A 10,562-nucleotide genomic window follows, 5' to 3' on the forward strand; every position below is an offset into this window, starting at 1 on the left:
CAAAGTGGCTGTCTGGTGGTTTGACAAGAGCAACGACAGCTTGAGGCACAGACAGAAAACAACAGACTTGAAGTGCTGTGCATCTGTTGTGTTTTGCTGTCTTTCTGCTTTCTGGCTCAATTACTAAGCCATTTCACCCATTTTAAACCTAATTAAAAATAGTTAAGCAGGGTAATACAACCAGAGAAATATGCTTTCAGTCCCTGGGTTAAAAGTTATTCCAATCTAATCAAATGGTTGAAAAAATCACATTCTCATCCAACCACTCTTGCTTTTTAAGCCACCTGAATCTAATCATCAAAAAATTATGTCATTATACAAACGGCGAAATTGGTACCAACAAACAAAGACCACTTAATCACAGTTGCTTTGATTGACTCTCCTCTGGCACTCCCCCTTTCCAATGTGGTTGACTCATAATTTGGGGGCATCCTGCTTTCCGAGGCAAACACTCTAGGCCCATTTTCTGAATCCTTCTGTCAGCATCGCGCCGGAAGCGGGCCATAACAGTCTGCGCGAACAAGCCAGGAAAGGAGCTGTGCGCTCTTCTCCTACCCGTTCTCTGCTCCTCCACAGAGTCATCGTTACCGGGCCACGTGCCTCCCCCCCTTCTTCACCCTCCCGTCTCTGATTCTACTGTCACTCGCTCCCCCTCCCTCCCTCTTCATCCTATGTGCGTCGAGAAAATCTCCTCCACTCACAGTCTGAGCGCACGTCTCCAACCAATCTTTACGAGCGTAAAAACTCCCCACCAAGAGAATCCCCTGCGGTCGGCCCTCCCCTTTGCGTTTTTTTTTTACCGCCCTCATTCATTCATTCATGACCCCGAATCGATGACGTAGGAGATTCCTCCGTGCCCACTGCCGTAGGCAATACCGGGTTTTATGAGTATAAATGGGACACAGGTACCCAACAACGGGCACACTCTCAGTCGCTCCGACTCGGGAACCAGGGCATCAGCGGAGATAGCAGGCTTTACTTTGGCTCTTAGGCTAACTCGCTTTGGGCTTTGGTTCAGGATGGACACCTCTTCGATTACTCGGAGCCGACGATCCTCTATCATGCGAAACTGCAAAAGTAAGTTTGCCTTTTTCTTCTTTGGTTTTTGAGACATGGACGCCAAAGACTATACTGTAATGCTTTTGAACTTTTGAAACAAATTCCAAACGTTTAGTCAAAGAAAGCTTGCTAAAGATAAATCTGACATCGATTGAATTGATGATAGAAATTGGAGAGGGGGGCACATTTAAAACTCAAATGGTTTAATGGTGAAGTGGAATATAACACGGGCTTTGTATTTAAGCAATGAAATAGCCTCTAAGTTTAGACTCTTTCGTGATTATGTTGTGCGTAAAAGTCGGTGCGTAAAAGTGAGGCATAAACCTCACCTCAAATCATGTACCAACAGAAAGCCGTCAATTGTAGACATGTGAGATGTAATACTGCACTGTAATTACATCTCACATGTCTACACTTGACGGCTTTGGCTATACGGGTTTGCATTCACTGTGCCGGCTTAACGCAAATGAAAGGGATTTTTTTCAGCACCTCGGACAGGGCATCCGCTCACCTCTCTCTCGTCTCTCCCTGCTCTCCTTCAGGCGGTCTCTCCCTCTGGCTGGTGGTGTGGCTGGTCCTCGGCAAGCCAAGTCCGGCATCGGCGTGCCCGCATCTGTGCGTGTGCTACCCGACGCCCGTGACCGTGAGCTGCCAGGCGCAGAACTTCACCACCGTCCCAGTCGGAGTGCCCTATGAGTCGCAGCGCGTATTCCTCCAGAACAACCGGATCACTGAGCTTAGAGTCGGTTCTTTTGGCTTCGGGACTCAGGTAAGAGGGACTGTGGAAAACAACTTTGGCAGGAGAGATGTGAAGCTAAACGTTTAGGCAATATTTATTTCATTTAGATTTTTAAAAGTTCCGCACTTAATATCCACGAAGAAGAGTGATCATCGCTGAAGTCATGTGTTTATTTGCATCAGGTCCTGTGGCTGTTCTCCAACAACATCACGTGGATTGAGGCAGGGGCATTTAGTGAGCTGAGGGACTTGGAGGAGTTGGACTTGGGGCACAATCCCAGCCTCCACAGGCTGGAGGGGGGAGCCTTCCGTGGACTAGAGAAGCTCCAGAGCCTCCACATGCATCGGTGCCGACTTAATGCCCTGCCACATGACATCTTCCATAATCTTTACAGCCTGCAGTTCCTCTACCTACAGGTAGGGGCGCTGGAGAGACATACAAAGCATGAACCGAAACACGTGTAACCACCCACAGATACACACACTGACAAACGTCCAGTGCCAAATATTACAAATCTCCATGTGTCTGTTTTTTCATGCTAAAACCCTTTCCTCCTTTAAACTTCTTCCTCAGGAGAATAATCTTCACTTCCTCCAGGACGACATCTTCTCCGACCTTATCAACCTGAGCCAGCTTGTTCTGCATGGCAACCGTATCCGCACCCTGTCAGAAAACGTATTCCGTGGACTGGTCAACCTGGACCGCCTTTTTCTTCACGACAACCGCATCAGGCAGGTGAACCGCCGCGCCTTTCGCGACCTCGGTCGCCTGACCATGCTGTTCCTCTTCAATAACTCCCTGGCTGAGCTGCCGAGCCAGACCTTGAGAGACACTCAGGGCATTGAGTTCCTCCGCCTGAACGGCAACCCCTGGTCCTGCGGCTGCGAGGCCCGCGCCCTGTGGGAGTGGTTCCGTGAGGCCCGTGTCTCTTCGTCCGAGATGATCTGCGCCTCTCCTTCCAACCGCCGCAGCCAGGACCTCCGCTTCCTGCGGGAGATGGATTTCGCCCTTTGCCCCCTGCCAGACCCCGGCTCCATCGCTGGCTCCACCACCACCACCTTCAGCACCAAAACCCGCTGGTGGTTCCACAAGAACAAGCCCCAGTCATCAACAAAAGGTCTCTTTGAAAAATCCTCCGAGACCGTCAAAGCTGGTTTGTATGGGAAAGGCCCATCCAAAACCACCTCGGTAGAAAAGTATGAGCTGGGGGAGGAAGAGCTGGCGCTGCCCAAACTCGACGCAGAAGAGTACTGGGAAAACTACGGCAATGAGGACTCAGGTGTCACCCTGCGATGTGTCGAGCTTGAGTGCCCACCTGAGTTCGACCTGCCTCCATCTTCCTCCTCTCCCTCGTCCTCCTCCTCGCCGTCTTTCCTCACACTACTGGCCCCCTCTGTTTTCTGCCTCTGCCAGAACCTCCACCTGTTGTTTGGTTGAATTTAACTGTTAGTACAACTCCTCTTGCAGCCTGTTTTAAAGGCTGCGAGGACACCTGTTTGACTCTTAAGCCCCCTTTGCCCGCTTTGCTGTAAGCCAATTCTTAAGGCACAGCGAGGGAGATGGGGGGACGGTAAGATTCTGAATCTACCACCTAGAGGGTGTAACACCTTTCAGGGCTGGTAAGATTTTTTTCAGCTAAGCTCATATACATCTACAGTACTCTACAGGTATGGCTTTCTGTGTCTCACCTGTATGGTGTCACGTTATGATTCCCTGCAATCAGGGATATGAGGGCGGAGTCCATCACTAGTTTCAGTGCAGTTTGATAGCAGTTGTGAATGACGTTGTGAATTTTGTCACTTCAACTTAGTTCTAAGTACTATTGCTATTATTGCATCAAATTAACTGGCTGCTAATTCAATTACTGTTAGAATCAGAGCACAGTAATGAGAATACTGTAACCACTTAAAGTGTCATGTAAAATGTTCTTTTGTATCGGTGGTTCACTACAATCACTTCCATCTTCACACATCTTCTACAGGACAGAGCACAGTGAGATGAGACAGAAGAGAAGCCAATATGCTGTGATAGTGGGAGGGAGAGGAAAAAGAGGACTGCAGGAGAGACGTCAGCAAATATAGGTAGAGGGAAAGGAAAGGGAAGGGTTATTCCAAGAACTAGCAATAGAAAGAGGAAGAGACAGAAGGAGAGAGAGGAGGGGGGGAAGTGTTCATGCAGCAATACGAAGATAGGCAGTTGAAATACAGCACGAGGCTGAGAGGACAGTGCTGGCACTTGAAGCAGCAATTTGCAGGAGATAAGTAATAAATCCACTCATCTGCGGGTTGTGACATCCAACCACCTCACACCACAGCACCATTCTTTGTAAACGTGGTTTTGTTCGAGGCAACCACGGGGAAAGAATGCTTCCGATGAGGAAGTCAGTGATTGTTTTTTTGGGATGTCTTTTTGTGACATTTTGATATGCTACTGTGTAAAGATTGTTGACTTGGATGCAGATGATGATCTTGATAAAAAATTATACACAACATTTCCTGTATCATGGTTTTCTTTGGGAAAATATCTGCTGAACTTAACTAAAAAAGATTTCTTTTCACACGGCCATCTTAAACAATGTTACCTTTAGGCAAAATTAAATAGCGAATGCGGGACAAAACAACTGAAAACAAAAAACAGTCAGAATGGCTCCTACTCTGATGCGTATCTGTCTTTGTGTGTCCATATGAATGGATTCACAAGCTAACACCTCTGCGGAGAGCAAATACGTCACTAAGTTTGTCACTCAACCGACTCATCGGTGGGCGATGCCAGATGGACAGACGATGGAAATTGACTGATTTGTAAATTCACTAAGAGAGCAAGAGTCTGGTGATGGATGGAGCCGGAGAGAACAGGAGGCAAATTAAGACTTGAAACGCTGCCATGCAGACACCTAGCAGAGAATCAGTTAATGTAGAGACTTAAAAAAATAAGGAGAAGAAGCGTTTAGAGCGAGCGAGCTCTGGAAATAGTGTGAAAAAAGGGAGGAGGGGGAAGTGACCAAATATAGGCATGCTCTCCTTTAGCATTGGTTATTAATCTGTGCCCATGTTGTCTGTTAGGAAGCAAGGAGTATGGCAACTCCGCTTCTGTTTTCTCCTTCTATATGCACAGTGTTTTCTAAGGCCTCGTCCACCACTCAAGGTCGCACATAGGATGGAAGAGATGGTCCTTCGCTGCAATAGAGGCGAGGGCCGTAAGGCCGAGATGTCGTAGGAATGAAAGAGTAGGAGGTAATGTGAGAAGTGTACACGCACACACAAAGCCAGTTAACCTTGCTCCAAGAGCAACAACCTCACACAATCTTTTAACTCAATCTGATTGAGAGGGGAAAATAACTGAGTATGATAAGGGACAGTTTGTGTGTCATGCTGTTTAGTCTCTCTGAGTTTTGGCGAGACGGTCAAACTGACCTTGGGTGCTCTTCAGTGGCCATGACGTTTTCCCCGTTCAGCTCATGTTTTGTAAGTAATAAGACGGATTGGCTTATTTGATGTTTATTCTTTTGTCATCGCTTCATTAAGAAAGAATACATTTACAGACGAATACAGACACACGTCTTGGCGAGCGTCCAGTGAAACCAATCACAGCACAGATACACCCTCCACACAAACACACACACACCCACGCGCACAAACGTGCACATGAATACATACATGCGTGGACAGGCATGTGCCATTGTGTAAGTCTTCCAGGCAGTTATCCAGCTTTCTCAACTGTGAAACTGATGAGCGGAGAAAAAAAAGAGAACAGGAAGTGTGGAGTTGAAAACTGTACAAAAACTGTTTATCATATGGACTAATATAATGTATTCAGGAGAAAACAGTTCAAATGAAAACTGTTTGTGTTTTGTTGATATTTTTGGTAAATGTGAAAATCTTTTGTAGTAATTTAGAGTAATTTACCAGGTAGGCAAATTTGCAAACACATGCAAAAGTTTGTTTTTACAGGCAAAGGAAGAGAGATGCTTTTCACAAAATGAAAAGAACATGTTAAAATATGTAATGTTCTCTTTTTCAAACAGTATGTCGGTACCAGACTTCACTCTGAGCAGACGGACGACAAAGCCAACGGAAAGCTGTTACATACAAAAGTCACAGACTCACACTGCAAACACAAACGCAAACACATGCACGGATCACACAGTGTAGCAAGGAGCTCACATGATGGACTCAGCTTGTCGTGCCTATATAAGGAATGAAACAAGCGCATCCGACAGCTCATCCGTCTCATTCCAATCGGCCTCCAAGCTTTTGTATGGCAGAAAAATTCCATGACGCACCTTCTTCGTCTGTAAACTGTGGATTTGATTGGAGAAATTCCATGTCACTTAACAATCAGACGGTCGGGGGCGGGATGTGAACATGTATATCAAAGCTACAGTATGCTGAAGAGATGAATATGAATGATTCCCAATTTATTCACATGAGACGTAACCCAAAAAAGATGGGCAAGGCGCTGCTGGTTGCTCCGAGTTTGTTCAAATGCGTCACTACTTTGTCACAGCTTGAATCCTCACGCTGCTCGCTCAGATACATTCCCCATCGTGCAAACAACTTCTCACCCAAGAAAGCACATACGCAATTTGCATGTCACCCTGTTATGTGTTGGGTATTTGATTTTTGCATCTCCTTTCCTTTGTGTCACCGTGCTTCTGCTTTCACACATTCCCTCTTTCTCTGAAGCGCCCTTGACGTCAGGCCCTCGCGCTCCACAAATTTTCAGTCCGTCTCTCTGACAATATATCCTCCAATATGAGGCCATCTGTTTCATTGATTTTCATTCACTAATTCACAGAGGAAACTGAATAGATGTCACTTTTAATCTCCCACCCATACATTTCCTGTTCTGTTCATGATTGTTTTCTATATATATTTTTTTGTCATTTTCTTTTTTTCTGCAATAAAAAAAGGGCCCTCAGTGCGCTTATTATTTTACTTATTTTGGTCCTTAAAGTGGGTAGGATCAAAAATATTTTCCATATCAAAGAGATGAGAGCAGAAGGTTAGTTGTTGCAACTATCCAGCATAAGCGAACCACTTGTGATGCGGTACACATTCATGGAACACAGTCGTAGTTATTTCTTAGATATGAAGGATACAGGTGAAAGGACCCATCAAAAGCCTCGTTCTCATTCATACACGGACAGAGCAAGGTGTATGGTGCTTTGCTCCCAGGGCTACCAGAAGAAATGTCTCAGCTGTGACTCAAATGTCCCTTTCCCAATTTAAGTTTTGTATATTTGTGTTGGAAACAATATTTTTGGGCCCCACGGCATTACGTGTTGGACCTTTAAATTGTAATTCCGCCGTTTGGCTACGATGTCAAATGTGCTTTTATGCCCGGTCCTCTTCCTCCGGGCTTGGACTCACTAGAACTTCCTGTCGGCCTGTTTTACTGTAGATCATACAGCATACAATATTAGTTATACACTGTGTGTTTATGTGCTTAAAAAGAAATTATATACTAAGCATGCACACATGTACACTGACCAAAACACCATCTTGGATCTTTAACTTATCTTAGCTTAGCTTATATTTGAACATGTCATTTTTCAAAACAATACATCGTTTGGACACAATAGGATTGTTTTAAGAATCGTGAAAGCTATAAACACTCCAAGAATGTAAAACATGCATTATGCAAGCGGGTTTGGTTTTTACACTCTATGGTGATACCTGGTGCCGTGTGTGATGATTATTACGTTACCCACCCTAGATACCCATGCACAATCACATCAAAGGCCATTTACCTTTTTTTTGCAAAAAGTCATTAATGCCGATATTGGATGGAAAACTGTTGACAGAATGCGCTGAAAATGAGTATTTGTGTGAATGTGAGGGAGACAGAAAGAAGGCAGCAGAAGAGGTGTGACGTCTGAGTCATGTACTTGGATCTCTTTGCAGGCGAGAACATTTGGAAGGCTTAAGTGTGCACGCGCACACACACGTGCAAACGCACTCTCCTTGGCAGCCTGCGGCGTTGCTGGTATCGTTATGCCTCGAGAAAGGCCCACTGGGAGACAGACGTTCCTCAGTGCATCACGAAAGCGGGATCCACGCACGTTTGTCCTCCTCCCTTTACATTCACTGAACAAAATAATCTTACTTGCAAAAGACTCGTCACTTTTTCTCAAACCAGGTGGCCTGAAGACATGTGAATGTTTTCCAATACATAAAGGTATTTTCATTTCAGTGTATATTTGAATACATCATAAACTCTGCTGTGATCCTAAAACCCCACACCTAAATATATGAATTTATACGTCTACCCTTTTACAGAATTAATTATTGTATTCAAGAAAAGCAATTTGGACTTCCAGGTTCCTTGTGGTAATGTGAAGTTTTCCCCGCTGAGGCCCTATTGCACGGCCACAGTTCATTTGAAAATGAACTCATGTATTTGGAAATCAACTCTTGTGACACATATTGTTTTTGAGGAAGCAGTGGTTTGTGCCACAGTAAATTGTTGGCTTGACCGATCTTAACACTGAGAGGGAGGACAAGACTGATCTCTCTTAAATAACGACACAACACCGATACATTAATCCTCCAACCAGCAGTCCCCACTCCTCTGTGTACTAATTTCCATCTGTGTCCACTGGTTAAAAACTGTTGCACACCAACTACGTCACAAGCCACAAACAGTTACTGCGCCCTTCGTTTTCGCTGTCCTCAAGCTGCCGAGGTTTTTTGGACTCACATGGAGCATTAGCACCTGTTTTCTCCTCATCCCGCCTCTTTCTTGCATTACGCAACACAGAATGAAACAGAGTACACCTCCTTCTCGTTCTCTCTTCAGCTTCCTCTTTTCTTACTTGTTCTTGCTTCTCTTTCTCCTCCTCCGCCAGTCGTCCTCGGCTACGTTCAGCTCTGTTCTCTTTGAACACTGACTGGCTGCGTCACAGAGACGTCTCCTCAGGCAGCAGTCATCCACTACTCATCTTTCTACTGTACTCATTTCGTCATATTTGATTAATAAACAATAAAAGCAACACACAAAATATTCAGTCATTTGTAACCCAATTGTTTCCAAAAGATATAAGAGAAGTCATTGTTTGAAATTGTCACAAGTAAATCTCAAATCTTTGCACTTTATTTCCAAAAGCGTTTTAATTCAAGCGTTTTCATTTTTTGACAAAATGTGCAATAAACACATTAAATCACATTACATACAATTGATTACATGGACTGTGCATACAAAATAATTTGCTAGCATGTTAGCTTGTAAAAACTTTAGTCTGTGTAAACATGAACTGGAAGATCTGGTTTTGTTGAGCCCGACTGTCTGTCCAACTTCTTTGCTGCATTTCAGGACCCAGGACAGCGCCTACACAAAAAACACACACGCGCACACAAACCTACTCGCACAAACCCTCTACATGCAACACGGATTGTATAATACATGTACAGTACCGTTCAAAAGGACAAACTGTACTTTCCTATTCAATTGAAGACCGGCTTCCATTTTGTGTTTCAAACATTCACAACAAGTGAATGGATTCTCATGCTGTTGATAATGTGGCCTGGTATAGAAATACACATAGAGCAGACATGCCAATGAGCTCTAAAACCAATTGTTTTGCTGTGTCCTAAACTGCTCTAAAAGGAAGTAACAGTATGTTTAAAATGGTTTTAAATGCAACACAATGAAATAATGTTATGTCCATTTGACTCTCAGAGGTTCACAGAGTTCATCCTATTTCTGATGTTGTCTGTGGTTGAAGTTGTTTACAGAAAAGTGTGTAGGAGGAACATTTTTATATCTAGGTAAATTAGTGAAATCATTATAGGTTGTTGCCATGTATTACCACAGAAAGTATAAGCATCTCTAACAAATAATTGTTTGGATGGAAGAAAAGGTGTATGTAATAGTTCACAGAGCTCAGATCAGTGAGTTACGAATCACTTGTGGCTGAATAACCCGACGTGTGTTTTTTTTCCGGCGTGTTGTTTGTTGGAATCTTTGTCTTTAGTCGGCTGAAGTTAGTTTTCAATAATTTTTTGTAACTCAACATATTTCTTGGATCCTGGCTCAACCCAGCATTACTGCCACAAGAAGGGAGGCTTGAGTACTGATGACTATGCTGCTATTTGGCATGATGTTATATTAATATGAAACCGCAAGTGGACCCCCAAAGACTTCATTGATTGCTTGTCTTCTAATACAATGTGCTGGAGTCAAAACTATAGCAAACATATCGCTGTGTATTATTATCATTTGTTGACGGTAACTGATGGTCACCTGAAGCAAGAGCTGCAGCAGCAAACACGACTTTACCAGAGGCATCCAGGACAAAGGCCCCCAAAAACGTGGAGCCCACTCAGTCCAGACCCTTCTGGATTTGACTCAGTGCAGCTCTCGCTAACAACTATAACAAGGACAGTTGTTTCCCTGCAGTGTAAGTGAGAGGACTGCCTCTTCTCTGAACAGGCTATGAACCTGGCTCTTGTCCAGTTCTCTCTTCCTTTCCAGGCAGAGCAGAGAAATTAACATTACTGACTGAAATCTTAAACGGCTTCAACGAGTTCGATGCCTCCGGAACCGCCTGGGGACACGGCTTTGCTTTGGAGTTTTATTGAATAGACACTTGACCGACAGTCTTTTTCTGTGTTTCTGTATTGCCTCAGCAGTATGATCCTTACTGAAAAACCTAATTGCCAAACACAGTCCTAATCTGTGCCCCCCTCCCCCGAGTCACCTTGCACCAACTCAAAGCTGTAGAGGGAAAGCTTTGAGCAACCTCCTGACTTCTGTATTATGT

General features: G+C 44.4%; 1 protein-coding gene across 1 annotated transcript; it reads left to right on the top strand.

Annotated features, from left to right (window-relative positions):
* The first annotated feature begins 813 nt into the window (after positions 1-813).
* Positions 814-4,289, top strand: LOC120825773 (reticulon-4 receptor-like 2). Its single transcript, XM_040187590.2, has 4 exons — positions 814-1,077; positions 1,602-1,828; positions 1,981-2,214; positions 2,372-4,289. The coding sequence occupies exons 1-4, from the start codon at positions 885-887 to the stop codon at positions 3,233-3,235; spliced, it is 1,518 nt and encodes a 505-aa protein (XP_040043524.2). The 5' UTR covers positions 814-884; the 3' UTR covers positions 3,236-4,289.
* The last annotated feature ends 6,273 nt before the right edge of the window (positions 4,290-10,562 follow it).

The sequence above is a fragment of the Gasterosteus aculeatus genome, chromosome 9, assembly GCF_964276395.1.
Source record: "Gasterosteus aculeatus chromosome 9, fGasAcu3.hap1.1, whole genome shotgun sequence".
Taxonomy (NCBI): Eukaryota; Metazoa; Chordata; class Actinopteri; order Perciformes; family Gasterosteidae; genus Gasterosteus; species Gasterosteus aculeatus.